The following is a 25,708-nucleotide window of genomic DNA, read 5'->3' as shown; positions in this document are numbered from 1 at the left end:
CGTTTTTAATACTTTTGATAAATCCGGGCGAAACACCTACTAAAAAAAAATATTATTGAAAGGGGACGTTTCACACATTCGTGCGAAGGAAAATCGTGCGAAACTTTGGGTGTCATCAACTATTTGACGCTAACTGTATCTGTATGCAGTGTAGACTAATTGAATTTTTGAAAGAACCAAAATAAACATCTCTAAAAGCTATTAGCTTGGTAGTTGTTCTTTATTACTTTTTATATTTGTACGAAGGAGACACTTTTGAAACACAAAGGAATGCAATTTAAAAATATTGGATCTAAAAAGTTTCTGATTGACAGTAAAAAAGTATTCGAAAATATCCGGTTTGTGTTTTTTTAAATACCTACATACAGTGGAACATAACATAGTTAGATCCGGCTTCTTTTTTGAAGTCGGTTAAAAATTGATTGTTTGACAAATTCTATTCTAAAATTGAGGAAGCACAATGTTCGTTTGTTACATTAAGGTCTTAGGCTGAGTTGCACCACCTAACTTTGGCCGTAACTATATCGATAATATAATCGGTGTTTTTTTGTATGGAGTTTGACAGATATTTGACGTTTGTCAAAGTTAAAGTATGATGGTGCAACCCAGCCATAGAATTAAGTCTGTTTCCGTTTTAAAAAAAAAATTGTGGTAATTAAACTTTTGACTAGTGAACTTTTTCAGTAATTTATTATTATGTAAAACGAAAGCCAGACTGGAGCTTATCACAGAAACAAGAACGTAAATCATTCGGAATAATTAAATTGCTTACCGATTCAATAATAGATAAATCTAGGGCATTTAGGATTCATTACAAAGCTATGAATACGATATTTTGCTTAATTTGGTCCGCTTTAAATATTGTAATTAATTATTGTTTTGTATGTTTTGAATTAATTTTATCTTAGCCCACATTCTTAGGGCAGATTCACACGAAAGTAAAACAGTTGTTTTTTCATTTATCGATCCACAAAAAGCATAATCTCCTATCTTTTTAGGACCGCAGCCTAAAAAGATAGGAGATTATGCTTTTTGTGGATCGATAAATGAAAAAACGAACACACAACAGACACCCAAACTCCTATCTTTTTAGGCTGCGGTCCTAAAAAGATAGGAGATTATGCTTTTTGTGCATCAAAATAATAAAAAGAACAACAATATTGTCAAATAAATAGTGTTTTAAAGAGTACTGAACTCGCCAAAAGACCTTTTTTAACCGACTCAAAAAGGAGGTGAAAAAATATCTAAGCAAGTGTTACATGACACTATTACTCGTAATACCATAGACTAGTGGCCGTCGCATAGTATTTACCTAGTGGTGTCATACTTAATGAGCCGCCATAGGCGTGATACAGCGATAGCAGAGATGGCTTAATGTGCCGATGACAGATATTTAGCTTGTCCCCGCAGCGCGGAATTATTGCCTTATCGGATCATCAGATTGATACAAACCTATAATGATCTTACCAACTATTTTTTTTTTGCTGTTTTAATTTATTTTTGGAGTTTTCGATAATATTGATGTAAAAATAAATCAAAAAGTTTTTACAATTACACGACTAGAATACGTATAGAATTTAAGAAATACTTGTAATTATAAGTCAAATCAAATCAAATCATTTATTTACATATTTATTATTTACACAAGATAAGGATATCAAATAAATATACCGAAACAGCTGCATACCTGCGAATCATCATTGTCATCATTTTAGCCGCAGGGTATGCACTGCGGAACATAGGCCTCCCTCAATGATTTTCAGAGTAGCCGGTTGGAAACGCCTGCATTCAAAGCGCCTTTCTGCAGCCTTAATTCTACCCACGAATAAATATAAAATAACACGAGCACATATTTTATGGGTCAACGGGACTATAATAAACTACTAACTTGCCCCGAGGAATTTAAATCTCCTATTGCAGCTGACATTGCAGTTTGGTACGGAACGGAACCCTTGCCTTTGAGGCTGTCAAATAACTAAATATTACATCACCTGAAATGTTACTTTTAGACCGACTTAAAAACATATGCTATAAGTAGTGTAATGTAAAGATGCAAACCTAGAGCACGTTAGCCGATGTCCCCGATATAGAGCATTTGTAAACAAAGTCAGCTGATGTAATGCGGTAATCACATCGTCAATCATTGTATCATAAAATATCCACTATAATCCGATACTAATCATATTATTTCTCACAGCAAATACAAAGACGTCTCTTTATGCATCCACTCTCTTCAACAAAGTTGAACGATTTTTTAAAATATAAACTTGGCCTTCAATTGTTGGGAATTTTATTCGGCGGTGAAGCTGTAGATCCTGACTACACAGGAGATGCAGTGATGGGAACGAGAGGTGGGAATAGTCCCGTTTTAAATGCGCTTTATTCAGTTATCCCAGAAAATTAAACACAAGTTTGGTTGCGAAAGAAATACTTACAACTGAAAAACCTTGACAACGCCCGAGCCTATGGTGGCCTCAGACAATTGATTTCCTAGTCTATAAACATACATGTACAAGTATAACTTATTTGCTTACTTATCCCATCCCACTGCTGGGATGAGCCCTGTTAACATCTCAAACTACCCCAGTGTAAATAAAAAAAAATATGAAAGAACAATTTGAATCATTTACGGAATATTATTTCTTAATGCAAATCGTAAGTTCCCTAAATTATACTGCAAAACAAAAAACGTATCAATAATATTAATTAGGTATTATCAAAAATTTGCGCAAGCAAACTGGTACACAACCAACTTGTAATTAGATCATTATCACAATTAACCACAAAATATTACCACACATAGTAACAAAACCTAAAATTGTAACAACCACAAAATCTACATGATTGATACATCAAAGTATTGCTTTTTATTTTAGGTAAATACCTATTTACATCCATACTTAATTAAAACAAATTTTCAATACACTGGCCACATACGAGTTTTGTAAGCCATATCGAAAAAAAAAACATAACAAAACGTCAAAGTCATTAACGCATTTTTTCTTAAAAACAAACGAACGCAAACCTTCTTTCAATCTTTTTAATATAATATTCTAAATCACGTGACATCCGCCTATCCGATCATCCCTATTCGCGTTCCGCCGGAAGCCTGTACATCTCCCAATTAAAAATTACAGCACTGCACTTGCTGACCAGTTAATTGTTTCCAATTACTGCTCCAAGCGGGGTGCGACATATAAAAGGGGGCAGTCTATGACCAATCGGCATTCCGACTTCGAAGGTAGTAGTGTACACACGTCGTCACTTAGGCGAAAATTTCTAGGCGAGTACTGGATCTAACCAACCAGCAGCGCCTACGTTAGTTCGTTTGAGATCTCCATAAACATAGAAAATAAAACAGTAATCATGCAGTCTATGGTAAGTGTGACTTTACTATTTTTCACCATAATTTTGGTTCTGTTTAGAATTTAGATTTTATTTACGGCTATTTTTAATTTGGTTAATGATTTCACACAACTAAAAATACTGAAATATTTGGATTATTAAAATTAAATAATTTCGCTAAAAATATTAAAAATAAATTATATACAAATTTCGATGTGTCATATATATAAATATATATGACACATCGAAATTTGTGCAATTGCAAATCCAAAAAATCATGCTCATTTTGCTCATGAATGTTATGTACTTACTCTAAAATTTTAATCAGATGCTAAGTACTGTGTCAAGGCCTTTTCTAACAATGTAAATGATGATTAATACATGCATCCGGTTGGATATCGCCTACGATCCTCCCTCTCTCTGTAATCTACAAAACATAAATCATAGACAAAACAATAAAAACTTTTTAGAGGAGATGTAGCTTTCGCGCCAAAATCGCTGTCACAGCCGCAGTGCATTGGGCGGGCGCGAAGTGCGCATCTCTACATTCCAGTCACATCAGTGGGCGGGAAAGTTTAATCGTCTCTAGTGGCCAGTTTTGCAATTCCAAATTCAAACTACAGAATCGTTTTAATTTATACAGCTAAAAGAACTCGTTAATTTAAATAAACGCGTTATGAAATGCCGATAAATTACTTTAAATAATAAATTAAAAAGTGTGAGTTTAACAAAAAAAATATTTGTAAAATAGTAATTGAGACACTTAGGTTTAATGATCGTAATATAACTTGGTTTTTATTAATAGTTAGCTAATTGTATATATTATTCGCTTCTTTGAATCTAGTTTGATTTTGCAGCGTGTAAGCATACAAAATTACAGTCCCGGAATTGATAATTCTGGGTAAAAAACTCAATCAATTTTTTGCTCGATAAAAATGAATTAAAAGCAGCAGGTGTAAAAGTGGTGCTGAGCAATCGTAGCGTAAAAAATTTGGCGCGGGCCAATTAGGCCCCTGTTCAGGCGTGACGCGGCCGATTTCCATTTTTCGATGATGCAGAATTTTCTGTGACCTTCGTACAACCATAACACTTCCTCACGCCCACCGCTTCCTTTCTTGGGCAACGGCTAAATTGCAATACTGGTTGTGCACCAGTTGGCCAAATGATAATTCCGATCTCTTGCAAAATGGCTTTTGCAACGGAACGCTAAGCCAGCCCGATATGAGGTCCACGCCTACAAATTATGGAGCAGTCGCTTTGTCTGAAGTCCCTATTTTCCTTGATTGAAAATTGACAACATTGACGCTAATAGCGTGCGCTCGGTGTAATTTGCCTCCCATTCTGTCATTAGCTGGTCGCAAAATTGATTAGCTGTGCCGGTAAACGATTACCCTTAATACCCTGAGAACATAGACCACTTCCGTAGTAAAAAGTATAACTAACTTTACATATCCATAGAAGTATTTCTAGATAGCAACATCATCACCCAAAAACTGTAATGAGAAAATATAAGTGCCATTTCTTGTCTGCATTGCTACCGGCACTCGGCGCACGCAATTTTGTACGGCAATAAACAAAATTATAGTTGTAACATAAACAACAAATTTAGAACAAACCTTTCTACAATATACAGGCCTATGGCGATTTATTATTGCACAACTGTCGATTGTTTATAAAATGGCCTAGCTATTTACACTTTGATCGATTGTCGGAGAATTGGGTTGCGCTCACGCGGGCAAGTGCGCGTTCACAGAATTGGATTTAGCTGGTGTTCTACGTTCGAATAAATGGACTTGTCTTGTTTGTATTTTATAGTAGCCAGTTACACATTTGAATTGTTAAAGTTTACATAGCAAACGACTTTTGTTCCTTGTTTAATGCTTCAATGAAGAAATTGTAAGAGGAATTTGACTTAAATCACAAGATCTCTACAGAAGCTAAAAATAGCACGATCATTTTAAGGCATTGTCATTTCGTTCAAATCATAGATGTTTTTGTGTCGTGATAAATCCATGAAAAATTACTTGATGTTAAATTAAAAATATACCAGTCATGCCAATTGTTAGTGACATGAATAAAAAACTGTAACTGAGCTTATAATTTCCATTTAATTTTAGGAGTTACAGCAAGTTATTGACTTAAATCTAAACCACGACCTTTAGGGTACAATAAAATATCCTATGTTTTGTCAATTTAGAGTAGTATATATTTATTTATTTATAATAATATATTTAGTTCCTTGATAATGTCTGCAAAAGTTCATTAACTGTGACAGAAAGTTATATTCATTGTTAAACATTATTTGATATGTAACAGTTATACGCTATTAGTAGGTAGGTACTTTATGCAAGAACTTACATAAATATTTATATAGATTAAAACAAGTTCAGTTATCTACGTAGAATAAATTAGACACGCGTAATACCTTGCTTTAATTATAAAAATATTATAACAAGAATTAAGCAATGATTAATTTAATGTACAATTAATTTAACTGGTGCTTATCAGACGCAATTAGATAGACAACATTATTTATTAAATTTTCCGCATTGGTGTGTCAAAATAAATCTTTTGGGTGAATATGTAGAGCGGTTTATAAATATTTTAATGTTTTAGTCACACCCTTTAACTCATACTTAGTAAAGTTGCGACAAAATTCCTTGAAGCGTTAAAATCCGCAATATCTTAATGATACAACAACAACTACACTTAGGTTAATCAGTGTAGAGCATCATAGATACATATCACGTTTCCCCATTGTTTAAATTTGCTTAGAAAATAGAATGAGTTTCGCGTTGTAAGTCAAATCCTGTGGTTTCGTATTGGGTGTCAATAATTTGGGGGCCGTGTCGAATCGCAGATGGGTGCGTGGGCCTATTTTGTAATACAATTGACAATGCAATGATGTTTCGCGCATAGCTTCTGAGAGAGTCACCGTTTATGATTCGATCTGAGAAAGATGCAAGCTAATTGAGGTCAATGTTTCAAATTATACAGTTCTATAACAAGGATAGGTACAATGACTCAAAGTCTGCCTATTTATAGAAGAAATCATAACAACTTTACTACACTCATAAAGGGACATGGAAACTTGATACGTCTTCTAACAATAGCCGAGACTTCCCGAGACGACACAGGATATGAACAATGATCGGAAACGAGAAGGACGTTTCCTAATAGCCTTCGTTATCGAAACTAAATACGACAGGAAAATACACGAAAATCTTTCTAATTAGCGATTCAAAGCATTCTTTCATTTCCGTTTTTTCTTGAATAAACGATCAATGGCAAAAAATAGGAGAAAAACCTATCTTGGAACGTTTATTTTTTGTCCTAATTAAGTATCTTTTGCGTGTTACTAATAAATTCTTGTCTCAGCAGTCGTTAAGATAAACGGTGTTTTGTATTCGAATTTATGGTCGGTCTAGCCGATTTCCTAGTGTTCTATGTTTATCTGTCATCTGCATGGCCGGTGCGTGCAGCTATGCCACGCCCAGGCGCTTGCACTAACTCGCGGTGCTAATTTTAACTCCTTGCAGGGCTACTTCGAGACCATTAGTGACTGGATAAACGCGACCACTTTCGTTTTTTAATTGTTTTTTCTATGGTCTCAACTTTTTGGTGTTCTGAATTTGAATGAGCTTTGAAACTGGCCACTTACACAGATTCTGTCAAAAGTTTGTAAAGTTCTAATTTTAAATTTTCGTATTCACATTGTTATTCAAAGAGGTTGAATTTTTAAAATATAATTTCACAGTTCAAAAAGTTCGCGTAACTAGATCTTGTTTGTCACGTTTCACTAAAATTATTTTTTGTGTTTCGACTGCGCCCGCTTTATAATGGTCGCATAAAACATAGTGTAACAACACGGAAACCTAAAAATTTTCTATTATACTATTACAGCCATATTGCATCAGCTCACTTACTTCTTACTTACCATTTTCGTTTTGAGGGCTAACGTCATGCCGTGAGCAATGCATTGTTTTGTTTTGATATAAAACTATAAATTAAAATTTGAATAACACTCCTAAAAGATGACGAAGTCGCGAATTCGCACGCATTGTATAGTTGACGAAAGAAGCAAGTTAAAGAGTGCAGTGACTTATACAAATTAATATGATGACACGGATACCGTGGGATTAAGATCAACGTACTAGAAGATTATGTAGTGTAATTGTGGGTGACGCGAAATAACTGCCTTTTGTCATTGAATAGCGCGGTCTTGTTTCTCTTCAACTAGCGTTTGGCAATCCCGCTCGAAGGACCATAATGGTTCTCATATTAGGATAGAATTTAAAAAGGCTTATGTAGTGTGATTGTCGCTATTTAAAATTAATTGTGTACCTACCTCAACATTGTAGAGGAATGCTGCAAGTAATTCGAGCATGTAATAGAATAATAGACTACGTGATCAACACTACTTCCACAAGTAAGAAAGTGCAATTACTGAACGGAAATCGTCACTGAAAGTAGATCGTCTTGCACACGGTAGAAAATTAGAAATGTTTACAAAAACATTTTATATAATTCACGTCTCTGGTTTGATTCTAGCATACCTAGTCCTGTATTACAAAACGAAATTGATCTTAACAGTTTTAGTTTCCAAACTTTGCGTGTTTCATTTACTTTTTATGTTATTGATATTTGTATGGTGTACGTTGCGGTTATGAAAAGCGTGACACCATGTAACCGCGGTTGCGCTCTGATAGCTCGCTCGCGGCCAATGTCAGCAAAAGTTGTCGTTTTCGTCGACATTGCCTCAGTTACATCATAATTAGCTACAGCTGACATTGATGGCTTAAGTAATGGAGCTAAGTGAAAACTTTACGGATATGACACGACAAGTTTCCTTAAGGGTTTAGTTGATCTACTTTCAATATGCTCTATTTCATTAGTACCTACACTTAAATGGTCCAAGATGCTTTGGAAAAAGATGGCTTTGACTTTAGATCCGTAACATTGACATAGGTAACACAGACAACATATTTCTAGTAATCAAACACTAGTACTGTCATCGAGTTAAACCACAGACCTACCCTACCAGACAGGGCCTACCCACTAAAAACCTGACGTTGCCCTCGATAGCCATATGAGTCGGGAACGCGGGACATGACTATCGGCGTTTTGCCTCAAGCATTCGTCTGCGTTCCCTGCTTGGCATTCGGCTCGCTTAGTGCGCAGCCCCAAACCTTAATCCACAGACCAAAAATACCTACTCTAACCTATTTTTTCTTCTCCCACAGATTATCTTCGCGGCTACCCTCTGCCTAGCCAAGGCCTCCTTCTACGCGCACGCGCCCGCGCCCATCCAGCTCAGTCCCGACGGCAAATACGTCCTAGACACCCCTGAGGTGGCCCACGCGAAGGCTGCGCACTTAGCGGCGCACGCGCAGGCCGCCACCGCGCCCCACGGCGCGTGGGCCCCCGCCGGCCCTGCTTACGGCGCTGGATATGACGGACACTACGGCGCCCCTGCTGCTGGTAAGATTTTGGCATTAAATAAATAGCTATACGCGTTTGATCCGCTAGTGTAGATTTGCTGATTTAACGGTGTTACATACACAGTATGTCGTGAGCACCCACTGAGAATGTGAACAATAAACGGACTTGGATTTGCTAGAGTAGCTTAATTTAGCAGTACAGGCTCTCACCACGAGATCTCATGGAAAGTTGGCCGTGACCATAAGCAATAGCTGCAGGGCCAGTAGGAGCAGTAACAAGAGTATACCAGGACTAGGGTACAGCAGGTTAATCACCCACTTGCCCGAAAACATTAGATTAACGAAACTTACACAACAAGAAGAGTATACCACTAGGTATACCAAAAATAGATGCTACTTCCAGCCCACCCTATCTATCTGCTGGAAGACTCAATGTACCTACTTCAAACTTCTTCTATTGACAACTGGAAGTTTCCTGTTTTTTGTCAGCTGACATAGCATTGCTCTAGCAGTCTCCTTTCTTAGTCAACTCAACCATAACCACAAGCATACGAGTACATTGCAAGGTGATGGCCCATAAGTTCGAATACTGGTGCAGTCTCCTCGCTGGACCAAGCAATACAAGAGATGAATCTTAAGTCTATCTCATTTTACTCCATAATATCTTCATGTATCTTAAGTCTACCTCTTCTACTACATAGTTTCTTTATGCATACCAAGTCAGGTATTTGACCGCAATAGCACCTGGTGTTAAGTGAAATGCAGTCTAGGACGGTACATTATCTGAAAATTATAAATAATTTGAAAAAATCGAACTGCCTAAGGCGGAAATTTAACCTACGACCTTCCGCTTGCCGGGCGACTGCTCTTCTATCTGCCCTGTAAGTGCCTATATTGACTCTCGTCTTGACTTTTCAAGGGCCTTTTTTGGGGCCTTTGCCCTAAAGAAGTTCTGGTGTTTTAAGCATACCTTTTCCACCAGGTCTCATCAAATACGGCCCGGCTCCTCTCGCCCACGACGGCCGCGTGGTCGACACGCCTGAGGTCGCGCACCTGAAGGCCGCCCACATCGCCGCCCACGCCGCCGCCCACGCCGCCGCGCCGCACGGCCACGGCGCCCTAGCGCCCCTCGCCTACGCCGCGCCCCTCGCCCACGGCGCCGGTTACGCTGCTGGTTACGGCGCCGGTTACGGCAAATGGTCTGGCCCTCAGGTAAATGTCAAGGAATCTTTCTTTAAACCACCAGTCAGGCAGGCAGGCACGCCGCCGCGCCGCACGGCCACGGCGCCCTGGCGCCCCTCGCCTACGCCACGCCCCTCGCCCACGGCGCCGGTTACGCTGCTGGTTACGGCAAATGGTCTGGCCCCCAGGTAAATATCAAGGAATACTTTCTTTAAACCACTCGGGCTAGGATGCGCGCCGTGATAAAATCTTACCACGCCGCCGCGCCGCACGGCCACGGCGCCCTAGGGCCCTTTGCCTACGCCGCAACCCTCGCCCACGGTGCGGGATACGCTGCTGGTTACGGCAAATGGTCTGGCCCTTAGGTAAATATCAAGGAATACTTTCTTTAAACCACCTAGGCTAGGCTAGGATGCGCCCCGTGATAAAATCTTAACACGCCGCCGCCCACGCCGCCGCGCCGCACGGCCACGGCGCCCTGGCGCCCCTCGCCTACGCCGCGCCCCTTGCCCACGGCGCCGGATACGCTGCTGGTTACGGCGCCGGTTACGGCAAATGGTCTGGCCCCCAGGTAAATATCAAGGAATACTTTCTTTAAACCACTCGGGCTAGGATGCGCACCGTGATAAAATCTTATCACGCCGCCGCGCCGCACGGCCACGGCGCCCTGGCGCCCCTAGCCTACGCCGCGCCCCTTGCCCACGGCGCCGGTTACGCTGCTGGTTACGGCGCCGGTTACGGCAAATGGTCTGGCCCCCAGGTAAATATCAAGGAATACTTTCTTTAAACCACTCGGGCTAGGATGCGCACCGTGATAAAATCTTATCACGCCGCCGCGCCGCACGGCCACGGCGCCCTGGCGCCCCTAGCCTACGCCGCGCCCCTTGCCCACGGCGCCGGTTACGCTGCTGGTTACGGCGCCGGTTACGGCAAATGGTCTGGCCCCCAGGTAAATATCAAGGAATACTTTCTTTAAACCACTCGGGCTAGGATGCGCACCGTGATAAAATCTTATCACGCCGCCGCGCCGCACGGCCACGGCGCCCTGGCGCCCCTAGCCTACGCCGCGCCCCTTGCCCACGGCGCCGGTTACGCTGCTGGTTACGGCGCCGGTTACGGCAAATGGTCTGGCCCCCAGGTAAATATCAAGGAATACTTTCTTTAAACCACTCGGGCTAGGATGCGCACCGTGATAAAATCTTATCACGCCGCCGCGCCGCACGGCCACGGCGCCCTGGCGCCCCTAGCCTACGCCGCGCCCCTTGCCCACGGCGCCGGTTACGCTGCTGGTTACGGCGCCGGTTACGGCAAATGGTCTGGCCCCCAGGTAAATATCAAGGAAGACTTTGTTTAAACCACCAGTAGGATGCGCGACGTGATAAAATCTTACCACGCCGCCGCGCCGCACGGCCACGCGCCCTAGCGCCCCTCGCCTACGCGGCGCCCCTCGCCAACGGTGCTGGTTACGCTGCTGGTTACGGCGCCGGTTACGGCAAATGGTCTGGTCCCTAGGTAAATACCAAGGAATCTTTCTTTAAACCACCGTTCGAGCTAGGATACGCGACGTGATAAAATCTTAACACACCGCTGCCCCCGCCGCCGCGCCGCACGGCCTCGGCGCCCTGGCGCCCCTCGCCCACGGCGCCGGTTACGCTGCTGTTTACGGCAAATGGTCTGGCCCCCAGGTAAATATCAAGGAATCATCTTCATCATCTCAGCTATAGGACGTCCACTGCTGAACATAGGCCTCCCCCAATGCTTTCCATGTTACCCGGTTGGTAGCGGCCTGCGTATATCAAGGAATACTTTCTTTAAACCACCAGCCGGGCTAGGATGCGCGTGATAAAATCTTATCGATGATTTTAGACGACAAACGTATGGGCTTATCACGTATAATTTATAAAATGGCGCGATAAAAGCTTATCGCGGCGCGCATCCTACGCATAATATCTTAGGTCCTCATCTTCTGCATTTTTCCATGTAAATGACTTGGAATAGTAGGTCTTCTGAATACCGATGATGGTGACTGAAATCTGTAAAATTACAAATTCGTAATAAAATTGTGTAGGGACAAATGCAGCCTCTCAAAATATATTCTTGTTTGGTTGACTCTACATAGTTGCTTACTCTTAGATTGTGCATAGAAGATCCACATTTTAGGAGAATCAACCACATGAGAGACTAGTGCAAACTAAGAAAGTTGCATTGCATCGATTGCATCCATTCGTCAAGATTTATAATTACGTCATATTGACCTTAGACTTGGCATTGGCAAGAAACTATTACTGAAAGATTGTTAACATCATAAAGCAATTAATACATATGTACCTTTATCCATGTGAAAGAGTCCTAGTTCTCGCCCAAGTATCAACAGACTATAGTCTCAGTTCTTGCCCAAGGAACAGACTGCAAATCTCAATTCTCGCCCTAATTCTCTTCTTAATAAGTCCTCTTTTTCCAGGCCCACATCCAGCTGACCCACGACGGCCAATACGTAGTAGACACCCCTGAAGTCCAGCACGCGCGCGCCGCTCACCTCCACCAATACGCCGCCGCCGCGCACGCCGCTGCTGCCGCGCCTGAGGAGCCCTGGGGCGCCCACGGAGCCCACGGTTGGCACTGAACCCTACCTCGACCGCACGCCCGACTGCCTTTTATACAAAATGTACATAAAACCCAAAAAAATACTGTAAAGAATGACTGTGTTTATGCAACTGCAACTCTGTAGAGCGAACTTGAAAATATAAAATAAAAATCTAATAATTTATCTTTTTGATTTCAATCAATGTATCCTCAACACAATATCTAATACACCCAACGACCCAATGAACAAAGAAGTACCTACTTTGAGAACATTTTTGAAAACATACTATACTTACTTCCTTGATTGTTTTTCTGAAAATAATAGTCACAGATAGACACGTTATTAACCAGATCCCATATAGTGCCGTAAGTCAGCCTTAAGTCCGATGTTACTACTTAAACTGCTATTATAATGCTACTATACTGCTAATGTACAACCATAGTGAACTTAAGGCTGTCTAATTTGTGCCCAAACTGGTTCTATAAAAGCATTATAGCAAGCTATACAGCTCGTATGCAGCTGACATACACAGCTTGTGGAGTACATGTGAACGACTAGACATACTATATGTATAGAACCCCGAATGCTACTTGGGACATATCGCACATTAGATTACAATAATGGCCTTAGTTCTTTCTTGTTTGTTAGCAATAGAAAGAAAATCAAACGAATTTTGACGTCAATTCATACCATCTAGAATAGAAAATTGTACCTACATAAAAACTCTCCAACACGCCTGAAAATCAAAACCTATAAGAGAGTAGGTATCGTACTCGTATCGTAGAGCTTATTTGTATTTCCGAAATATCTATTGTAGTATATAAAATTAGTGCCAATAAAGCTAGATCTTAGTAGTCATAAAATTTGAAATGCCCTCTGATGCTCGAAATTATACATCTTTTCGAATACCCAACTTGATTAAAAATCACATTTTGCATGCAGCATGACCTTGAGATAAAAAACGTCAATTAACTGCACTTTCATTTCGTTAGTTAAGCATGAATAATTGCTCACGAAAGTAGTTAAAAATTGCAGTCATTTGCAGCACACAAACGATAAATGCAACACGAAAATGTAGAGCATATTCGTTCGTTTTAGCCAAATGACGTCCACTGCTGGTCAAAGGCCTCCCCCGAGGTTTTCCGCAATGAAGCACATTACAATTTTATATTTTATGTCAACTTAAATTCTACAATCTCTCTAATCTCATTTTTTTTGTGAATATTGTCATGCTGTGAATATGTGAAAAGCTCCTACATTATAAATATGCGAATATCAGTCCTCACAAACCCGTCTGGGCAGCGTGGAGTGTATAGGCCATATCCTCTATATTATCATCATCATCATCATTTCAGCCACAGGACGTCCACAGCTGAACATAGGCCTCCCCCTATGACTTCCACATCGCACGGTTGGTAGCGGCCTGCATCCAAGGCCTTCCTGCTACCTTTGTAAGGTAGTCGGTCTCTATATTATGCATCTAATCAATTAGAAATGATGATGATGATGTGAAATTCTTCACAGGTGAGAAATTATGATAAATTCTATGCTGGTGAACTTTGTAAGATTTTATTTTGGATGGCGTTGAAGCAAAAGTTTTAAGCGCCTGGAATCTCTGGTTCGAATTATGACCTTCTGAATCTTTTAGAAAACTATGTAAAGATAGCTCTAAGCTGTCTCTGTCATACCTTCAAGCTTTGAAATCGTGGATAAATGATACAATTTTATGATTGATCTTATATTTCGCATTGCAAACACTTTTTCTTTATAATAATTATTGTGATGCTAAAATCTTTAGTGTGCAACTTGTGGTTACGATGTTTTCTTCAGGCGCAAGTTTCCTGCATTATGTATGTATGTAAGGTATACATGAAGAGATTAATTTACTTATTTAGAAATAAAGCGAGTCCTTGTTTCAGTCGACTATAATTTCCATGAACCTGGATTGTAGTCATAGTGTCAACAACCATAAATTAACAAAGCCCTTATTTTTATCGCATTATCTTTGATTTAAAAACTAAACAAGTACATATTTGTCGTCGGAATTTTATCGAACAAGCCTCAACTATTCGCGGTAAAACAATATCTCTTTATAAGGACAGCTCTATCAAAGGAATAAGACAGGCTTACAAATTAATTATCGTTTTTGTTAGAAATTCCAACCTAGATATTAATATTGATACTTACAAGTTTTAATTGCTGTTTTATTCTATAAGGAGGTACACATCATATTATTTCTTTTTTTGTTGCAAAGTAACACCTATTACAAACAAAATAAGATGTCACAGCTAGTGTTACCTTGCCATGATGTGCTTCCGTACAAGCGATCATAAAAACCCTTTTGTAGATATCATAAGTAATAACTGCTGACAAATCTATTTATGAACTAACACTTTACTTCTTGTTAGATTTGAAGAGCGATAACTTATGTAGTAAGTTGCATTCATGTGCAAGTAACTTTTTTACGCTGCTCTCCTTGTTGCGGGAATGTCAAATTGGAAGGAAATGTTATTACAAGTTTTTAGTTATTTCTTTGTAAAGTTAAGTGGCATTCTACAAAAGTTGTAAGTTTTGTTTGAATAAAGGATTTTAAAAATTGTATTACGTAGGTACTTATTGTTTGTGGCCGCACACGGCCCCGGCCTCCTCCTTGACACTGGCCACTATCAAAAACCTCATTCTTTTTTTATGACCAATTTCGCTTCTCTTTTGTTTTTTCTCACGCTTGACCCACGAAATTCTACGTTACATGAATTTTCACGACTCGAATTTGTAATTGTACATAATAGTAATAGATCCCATATTGGAATATTCACTAAACGATACCTACCCCGAAGCACACAATGCAACATTAAACCAAAAAAACCGGCCNAACCAATAAAAAAAAAAGAAAAAAAAGGCCGTATGTATAAATCTAAAGGAAAGGACAATAAAAGCTGGTATTGTCATGCCTGTCTCGAAGACAAAGTAGCAGATATGTGACCATAAAGGACTGCTTTAGGTGGTATCACAAAGATTGTGTAGGAGTTCGTAAAGATGATTCAGAAGCCTTTTTATGCCCTGGTTCTAACAAAAAATTATGTCTTTTTTTGTTTACAAAAATTCAAGACTAAATGATGTTCCTAAACTGATTTATTTGAAAGGTTTTATGTGTAGGCCTTATTCGAACACGGTGTTTTAATAAGCCCTATGCAAAAAAATAATAATGTTTGTTTTTGATATTTTTTTTGATAATATATGCAAGGAATCATTAGTTTGTTACTATGAATATTTAATTTTATCTATAAGTTATGTAGGTAATTCTTAATAAGTGGAATTTAAGATTATCTAGAGATGAAGAGTATATTTCTGTTTACTTGGTATGTAAAATTTTGATAACGGAAAGAAATCTACGTGTTTAATGTTATGAGACCGCATTTTGTTTAATACAATCACAATTTTAAGGTCTAGAGGCATTTGAATCATATAGGCCTTATTCCGTGTAGGTGATTTAATAAAGCCAAAATCAGTGGTTTCGTAATTTGCTTATTTTGAATAGATTTAGTTAAAAATTGTGTTATTTTTTGTAATATTGCTAAAATTAAAGGATGGAAGAAGTTAATTAACCTTGATTTTGTTGATTAGCGTTATTATTTATTGAAATATAAGCATTTAAAGTTAGGTAGGCCTTATTTGTATCAAGTACCTTAGATATTTTTGTATGCGTCTTAGATTTGGTATTTTGATTGTTTTTTTAAAGTATTTTGCATAATAAAGATTGTAGGTATATTTATTAGTTTAGTGGTGTTTCTCACCACATAGGAGTCTACCTCAAAAACAACCACTGATGATGATGATGATGGTATTCCGTTAAAGTAAATAAGTACAGGTTAGTTAGTGCAATATTTAATCAATACATTTAGATAGAGCCATGCCGTTAACATTAAATTAACGAATCATGATTTTAGATCTAAACTTAAGCTTGAACTGATTTTCAGGGTCGTTTCAGAATTAACCTTGCCTTCCTACTCCCAACGAAAACCTTCTAACATACACCAGAATAAACCATAATATTTAAGAGTCACCAGCATAAAGAAACGTGGGAATACCTCGCAGAGGACATACAATAAGGGGTATCAGTTTCATTGACACAAATACCTTCGAAGTGGGTTGGCTAGCCCGCATCGACTCGGTTAGACTGTACTTGGTCATTTTACATGACACATGGTAAGACTGGGACTTCAATGTCATGGTGGTAATTTATCATCAACTAGCTGACCCGGCGAACTTCGTACCGCCTTAGCGTAGAGATTTTCTTAATATTTTTTTCCGTAAGAACCATCCTTGGACTTCCACAAACATTAAAAAAAAAGAATTATCGAAATCGGTTTAGCCGTTCACACGTGATGCCGTGACAACGCGAAACGGGTTTCATTTTTATATATATAGATTAAACGATTCTTCAGCTACGTTACGTATCATTATAGTAGAAAAATTCCTAGTTGCTATGAATAACCAAGTAACACTATGCAGTAGAATCTTTAAAAAAAAATGAAATTGTATTTAAAGATNATTTAAACTTTAAAATGCATTGAATTTGGTATATCAGCCAGGTGCCAACAACGGGCAAACTTTATATGCACTGTGATCTATTAGTTTTTCATATTTTTTGTTAGACTTTTCTTTAGATGTACGAGACATAGTCACTTTACGAAAACGTCGACTCCTTACGTTAAAAGTAAAGCAATGTTGTTCAGCGATTGAAGTTGCTCCAAGTGACAACCAAATTGAGAGAGTCGTTTAATTAGGTACTTATAATAAGTATTAGGTACTACAAGCCTTTTCAGCTAGCTATGTACCAGAGTTTTAAACATGAAAGGTGTATAGAAATGTATAGTTTTCGTATTTAAGTATTTTATTTCAACAGAGCCTGATTCTCGTATTTTAAAAAGTGACATTTTTAAAATCTCCGGTTGAAATTGCCGGAGTTCGGTTTTTGAAGACAAACAATTTCTGGAATATTCCATCAATAATGTATTTTTTATAGCAAGTGCTAGTAGTTTCTCGCTAATGTCTACGAGCAAGGGAATCTCTTTCCGTACGACTGTGTAACAATCTCTAACAATCGACTACGCTTAGAAGTGACATAGTAGGTATTAGGTATACCTACTTCCATATATGTAATAACTTTAATGTATTTTAGGTACTTACTCAATTACTCATACCTACTAACCGATCAAAAGCGTATAATCTACATTCACAAATCTGACCGCAAAGATAAACGTTTGTTTAGTCGTGACGAACGCTAATGGTTCCGTGAAAAGCCCTATGTCATATCGAAATCTCAATACAATTTGTATAAGCTTTATATGAGACGAGATATCTTCATCTAACTGGGAAGATGACAATAATGACGTAAGGTGATGACGCAGCATGTATTGGGGTTTTCCAGTTTTAATTTCAACGTTGACTAGGTACTACAATTGTTATGGATGACTAATATACTAGGTCATGATATTAGGTCATGTAATTTACAAATATGCTGTAGCTTAGGTATCCAAAATATCGCATAGTAGTATGATAGTAATAGGTTGTGTACTATCTCAGATCATAGATGTACTATAGTTGTAGTTGTAGTAGATACAATAGACTATTGCTCTTGAAGTACCTACCTAGGTGAATATTTGATACAACAATACTACCAAAATTTTACTGCCAATTTATGTGAAACACAACATTCATAACTGTATACGAAAATACGAGTAAATTATGTGTGCTGTTATTTGGAGAAAACAGCAAACGGTCATATTGATAACACAGATAATGTAGAGTCAGCATAAGAAGTACGTTTTCAATCAACCGGTAGGTCTGTCTTTTCTGAGCAAAATAAATTCAATTTTATATTAATGTAGCAATTAGACACCATTGAAGAAATCAACAAGGATAAAAAAATACTATCAATTCTTTTTCTAGAAGAACCTAATTTGCTCGTTCGTTAGTTTCAGCCAAATGAAGGCCTCCCCCGAGGCTTTTTTAGCGACCGGTCCTGCGCTGCCCGCATCCAAGTTCTTCCAACGACCTTTACCAGATCGTCGGTCCACCTAAGTAGGAAGCCTGCTCACGCTATGCTACTTTTCTGGCCCAACGAACCTAGTAGGAACGAGCACCTGGTACTTTGGCTTCCGAAAAAGATAGTAAGTTTATCCTTATTAGAACAAGAACAGGCTGATCCGGAAAGTCTTTCCTGTCTATATTAGGTACAAATATTCGCAAAATATAAGCGTTTAACTTTAAACATTACAAAACGTGTTATGAATGAGTCACAAGTCACAACACAATAGTACATTAATCATATTATTGCTATACAAAAATGATACTAATTACCCGTGTCCAAAAATTACATTTAAACGTCAATTACTGTAACCGCATCGGTTACGGCCATAAAACTCATAAAACATACGATTAAGCATCCAAATCGTTAGCTGTTTGCTATAAATTCACGTGTTTTGTATAGCAATGTAAGGTTTAATTGTGAGAACGTACATTAAGGGTGTTTTTAATATCGTGAGGATTTAATCTCGACGCGGGTCCGCGTATTCTGCGCATTTCAATAAATACTTGTATGAAAAGGACAGCAAGGTTCTGGAGTGGAGGCCATGTACCGGACATCCACCCACAAGGTGGACCGACGTCCTCATGATGGTAGCAGGAAGGCGCTGGATGCAGGCCGCTACCAACTGGGCGATATGGAAATCATTTTGGGAGGCCTATGTTCAGCAGTGGAAGTCCTGTGGCTGAAATGACGATGAAAAGGACACTTGCGTGTGTCACGCATGCGGGCAATCCCACGTCCGTGATAAATCCGCACGATATTAAAAGCACCCTAATTTTGTATGATTCAAGATAAAAACTGTAATCCAAGCCATCCATTTAAATTGTTTTTGTTAGAGCCTACTTCAATGTCGGTTTAATTGAAAGACGTGATATGATCAATGTAACTAGAGTTTTTAAATGTTAGTACAATTTTGCACGTAAATAACTACTTATTTACGTACATTGTACCTACTTGATTGATTTCTCCTGAGTGACATATTGCGAAGAATGATTGTTTCAATTTTGAACAATTACGAGTATATGTAAGAAATACTCGTAAATAAACCACAAACCACCATATTGTGGGTCAGCAGCAGCCTTATGATGTGAATGTGATGTGTCCTATATTCAACAAAGTAAGTAATCTAAAGAAAGTAACAATGTTCTCTGGCAAAATTGTTATGGTATCAGTATCATTTTTAAGACATGATTCCGCACTCGACCAGACAATGCTTACAATCATATTTTTGTTCAAAAATAGCACTTATTACCACTAAATAAAATACCTTGATGTGGTACCGTTTGTACAATGTTATCGTATATTTAAAAGGAGAAGTTGGTCATAAATGTGGTGTTAAACTGGGCAAACAACAATCCGCGGAATAAACACGTGATCCCGTTACAAATGCTGTGGTTCGGAAATATGCGACTGAGGCGTTGACCTGCGCCCTGCTGCGTAGAATTTGTAAATAAATACTTATTTTACTTATTTAAATCCTAGAAACAGTTGTGCTGCTGCGTGCTACGCTTAGGCACTCTACCATGACCTATTTGTGATAATAAACACTTATTTCACTTAAATCCTAGACACAGTTGCGATATGATATTGCTGTGATACGATACTGTTGCTGCTAGTGCAGGCTTGGGAACTCTACCACGGGCGATATTTGTGAGAATAAACACTTATTTCACTTATGTCTTTAAATTCTAGAAACAGTTGTGCTGTTCGATGCTGCTGCTCGCTACGCTTTGGGCACTCTACCACGGGCGATATTTGTGAGAATTAACACCTAAGTCACTTATTTAAATCCTAGAAACAGTTGCGCTGTGATTCGATGCTACTGCTTGCTACGCTATGGGAACACTACCACGAGCGATATTTGTGAGAATAAACACTTATTTTACTTAAATCCTAGACACAGTTGTACTGTGATACAATGCTGCTGCTACTAAGTGCAGGCTTGGGAACTCTACCACGGGCGATATTTGCGAGAATCAATCAATGGTTTGGTTAGCCGTTATAGCCGTCTTGTTCCAGAAGAGCAGAATAGTACCACCCCTAAGTGCTCTTCTTGTATCCAGAAGATAAATGGCGATAAATGGACAAATATGAGAACATTGACTAGCGCATCAACAATTCGTCTAGCCAGCGTGGGAATCAAAGGCTAAACCTATTTACTATACGCAAATCACCCTTCACATTAGAGCATGAAAGTGCGTTTTTGAGTTAGGCTACCTGGGCAGGGTTCCCGAGGGTGGGTGCGTAAATATCTACTGATATCATATCATATCATAACATTTAAGCATATTAAAGCTTTCTCTTTAGTAAAGTTCTCGAGTGGCAACCACGGACTGGAAGAATTAGCGTGGGCAGGCCTCCTACTGGGTAGACCGACGATTAGGTAAAGGTCGCGGGAAGAGCCTGAATGCGGGCAGGGCAGGACCGTTCATTATGAAAAACCTTGGGGGAGGCCTTTTTCCAGCAGTGGATGTCATTTGACTGAAACGAACGAACGATATTAAAGCTTAGTTAAGGGATTAACGGGAATTAATAATTAGCACTTGTGCAAAAACATTAACTTAAAATCTGAATGATCGTTTTGCAAGCCTCTACTTTAGCCAGCTAATCCAACATCATCTTTACCAAACATTCCAATGATCTAACAATAAACGCACAAAACTGGTATCATCATGCTCACAAAAAGCTGGTAAAAATAATTGATAGTCGTCATATTTTGTAACTGATGGTTCGGAAAGGACCGTTTTTTGTCATTGATCGTTGGCCACGATCGACGATGACGCTGGATTCCAGTCGGTCGGAGGTGGCCAAAACCGGAAAACTAAATTGGTTATGGCTGTGTATTGTACCAATGGTACTGAATTTTCCGGACTGGTGTGAATAGAACAGACAATAAATACATTTGAATCCTAAAAATCGGCATTGCCTAGCAATTATTTGGGAACTGCAAATGTATTTTTTTGTTCGTTATGGCTTCAAGCCTTGGCTTGGTGTGGTATGACAGCCAGTTTTTAATAGAAAAATAAAGACATTTCAGTGATTATAAAAAATGCTTAGGTCAGCTATTAATCTATTATTTTTATCGCAGAAAAACAAATTAGTACTTTAAAATTAATAAATATGTTGAACATTCCCATTATTACTTCGTCGTCTTTTTTGTGTTAAAAGTATATATAAGGTACCTGGTTATGTATATTTTTTATTTAGAAACAGCAAATTGATATAAATTATCATCAATAAGTAATAACGTAAAATAGGCACGATGAAGAGAGTAAATTGTATGATCTGTCAAAATACATTTTTTCCATTTTATTCATTTAATAACTAGCTGACCCAGCAAACGTTGTTTTGCACCTAGGGGTACGAAAAATAGTTCTATTCTTAGACCTACTGAATATATTCACAAAATTTCATAAGAATCGGTCAAGCCGTATCGGAGAAGTTTTGTTACAAACACTGACATGATAATTTTATATTATTAGATTTATAGATTAAAATAATTAATGTCGAAAAGATGGAAAACACGCACAGCATAGTAGGTAATTCCCCTATTTGAAGTCGTTTTTTTAATCATTTTCAAGTTACTTCTTCTAAATATAGGGTGTTTTTTTTAGAGATATACAACTTTAAAATGAAATAAAATATGTAAAAATATGTTTGATTCACATGGTATTGGTTTTGTATAAAAGATGTTCTTATGCCATTTATGCTTCAAAATGATTTCGGGCCAAAGGGCGCCACGGTTGGCTCAAATATAGCGTAATCGAGATGTCCAATTTTCAATTTCTTTTTCGAGCAACTGGGGCCATACATCGGCAATAACGCGACGAATGTTGGCATTGAATTCCGTAGTTTATCTGCGCAGTAGTGGACTTCAGATATCCCCAGAGAATATAATCCATATGTGTGAGATCACCCGATTGTGGAGGCAAATTCAAAGATCCATCGAGTGAAATTATGCGCTCATCGAATGTTTCCCGAAATAAATTGAATGTGTCGCGTGCTGGTTGGATGGTAACACCATCTTGTTGAAACCATAGCTCTGCCACATTGATATCATTCATCTGAGGAATGAAAAGTTACGAAAATTACGTCGACCGTAATATGGACGTTTGTATGGAAAACTGAACCATGATTTTCAAAATACATTTTTGCACAATTTGCCAACGTTGTTCTGAAGTAATTATATTTAATTATAAAATGGCAAAACCTACTGTCCACAAATGTACCATCAACTATCAAATTAACTATCACTAGAAACAGTGTAACCAATTTAAAGTTGTAGGTATACCTCTAAAAAAACACCCGATACATATTTATTTATTTATTTTATGTATAAGTAGTCAGTGTACTCTGAACTGAATAAGAGGGCAAAAACTGCATCGCCTTAATTGACTTTCTCTCATATCTTACACATGGCAATCGACGTGGTCATACAATCAAAAGCACGGTTCAAGGTCAAGTTGTAGATGAGTTAGTTCACAAACAAACCGGTTTTCATTGCAAAAAATTTCTACGATATTTTACATGATTTTTCATGATTTATTTTTAAACGTAGGCGTCTGTTTCGACGTATATTTTTCAGGTTGTTGGGTCATGCAGGACTTATGTCCTACATTACGCTTACGAGATAAACTTTTTATTAATCTCATTAATTTATTACCTCAAGCAGAACCAGAAATACCTCTTTGTAAAGATAAAAACAAGACAGCTTACTCTCAAATAAGAATTTATGCAATACTGACAACAGCAATATCAACGACTCACCTTGGCCGTGGCAGTGAGCAAGAAATTGCGCCCTGCGTCGAGCACATTTGCGACTGGTAAGCACGACAAATCGCAGTCGAAAATGTTAAATGAAGAAGATGTCTTAGATACTTGTAGACAGTACTTGTGCAAAGTTATTGAAACGATTCTATCGTTTCATACGAAGTGTTATAATGTTTAATGTAGACTTTATTTGGTGTGATATTCTTACATAAACTTATATTTTCTGTAGACAGAAATATAAAACAGACAGAACATGATACGCTCTAGTTACTTTTATCAATTACTTTGTTATTTTATTGAATAGTACTAAATTGGCTGATTGATTGGCACTCTAAGATAAATGGGTACTAAATAATACGTACGTATTATGTGGGTAGGTACTATTTAATAAATATTTATGTATGAAGCTTTTTAAATTATTTACAGGAATTTAATCATCACATGTTATTGAATATGGGTAATAAATATTATAATTACGTATATTATAGTTTGAATAGTTATTTTGTGGAAAATAACTTGCAATCAGTTTTAATTATAAACACACTGTGGTAGGACATCAGTAATTATATTCTTTAATATCCTGAAACTTTTTGTAAAAATGTGAAATTGGTCTTTAATAATCGTTTTGAAAATGGAGAATCATGGATTATTTTTATCAGTAAGTCGGTAATAAATTATAATATTTACTATGAAATTGTAAAGTCAATAACTACTACGTACCTACCCTTGATACCCCCGTATAAATAATATACATATTGCTACAAGCGATGGGTATTATACATCCATATTTGCATTTTTTATGTTCATGTAGCTGACAATAAGCTTTTCTTGAGAAATAGATTTCTAAATCTAAAGTGTGCGGCCTTCTGCTTGGAACGGTGAATGTTTCGAAGCACGAACTTACCGCAACGGAGTGTGAATTTCATTTTAAACAGAAAAATAACTATTTTGGATGCTGTCCACAAGTAAAGTACGCCACCTGAATAAAAACTTACAGAAAAACATCAATTTGCTGTGTGATTGTTTTGATAATTAACTCTATGTGCCTATAGTTAATGACTCATATATACTACCTACAAATAATCTTCAATGAATACTATAATTTCAAAGGTTCGAGGTATTTTCCTAGTTATTATTTCCATAATCTAGGAATTGCTTCCGTCATAGAATACTCAATAATAATTCTTTAATTATGTAGAGTCATCCTGCGGTATGCGTATAAAAATAAAATCGGAAATAGATTTGCAAGTATGAGGGTAGTTGATGCCACCTTTCAATTATCATGCTCTTGTGAACTGTCAAGACGCGATTCACATCTTTTATGACAAAAAGTTATGACGTCACCTTTTTTGTTAATGTATAGCTACTCACTATTTTAGATTTCAGAGCAACTAAACTCTTTAATTATACAGTATTCTAAAAGTAACTAAGGATTAGGTACTTTTTAATGTGTAGGTATGATGTTGTACCTAAAATAGGTAGTTAACACTAGTATAGAAAGTAGAGAGGATTTGTAAAATACCAAAAACTACCGACATAGTATGGTCACAGTATAGCTTAGATTGTAGCTACAATGTCAGATTTTAACATTGACGTGTCATTGTAATGTGGGTGTATGATTTTGACAGGAACTACTACAAAAACCATACTAATAAGACCAAAAAACCAGATTGCGTATCACTGTGGTATTACTATCTTCATACATTTAATCTTTCTGATCTTTTGAGAGAGCTTTTTACGAAGTCGAGTTTTTTGATTTAAATAATTACGAAGTTGTAGAGGTGATTTATCATGATATGACCTTGGCCAGAAAGATTCATTCTGTTTAATTTTTATTCTTAATCCCATAAACAGTTGAGGGAAAATTTTTTTCAAGGCCAACTATTTAAACACATCATAATGCTATACATTTATACATTGTTGTAGTAAAATCTACCCTATTAAAAACTTATAAAACTCATTTGTTCATGCAAGTAGGCTTTTAAAAACTTTTACACGTCCCAATATTAACCCTACCACTGCTTCAGTACAATAAATGGGCCAGAGCTGAGAAGAAGCACTCAGTCACTGTTGTCAGCCTCTTTTTCAAGGGTTTACAGACTTTAAAATAAACAAATAGATGTTGTAGCGTTCAGCTAGATGTGATATTCTGGTACATCTATTTCATAAGACTTGCTTCTATGTACGTGAAGTTACAATGTCAAGCTACGGTGACGCATTGATGAAAGTTTATGAATGGGAATCCCAAGATCTAGTTGGTTAGCCCAGCGGTGATTGAAGTAAGAGCTAACTATT

At 37.9% G+C, this 25,708-nt stretch overlaps 1 protein-coding gene across 1 annotated transcript; it reads left to right on the top strand.

Annotated features, from left to right (window-relative positions):
• The first annotated feature begins 3,208 nt into the window (after window positions 1-3,208).
• CPH30 (cuticular protein hypothetical 30) lies at window positions 3,209-12,728 on the top strand. Its single transcript, XM_028303597.1, has 4 exons — window positions 3,209-3,378; window positions 8,589-8,826; window positions 9,769-9,998; window positions 12,430-12,728. Exons 1-4 carry the CDS (start codon window positions 3,367-3,369, stop codon window positions 12,589-12,591), a joined length of 642 nt encoding a protein of 213 aa, XP_028159398.1. The 5' UTR covers window positions 3,209-3,366; the 3' UTR covers window positions 12,592-12,728.
• Window positions 12,729-25,708: the final 12,980 nt, after the last annotated feature.

This window comes from Ostrinia furnacalis, unplaced genomic scaffold, assembly GCF_004193835.3.
Source record: "Ostrinia furnacalis isolate ACB-3 unplaced genomic scaffold, ASM419383v2 OfSCF1253, whole genome shotgun sequence".
Classification (NCBI taxonomy): Eukaryota; Metazoa; Arthropoda; class Insecta; order Lepidoptera; family Crambidae; genus Ostrinia; species Ostrinia furnacalis.
Note: the sequence above shows the minus strand (reverse complement) of the source record. Positions and strands in the feature narration are given on the sequence as shown.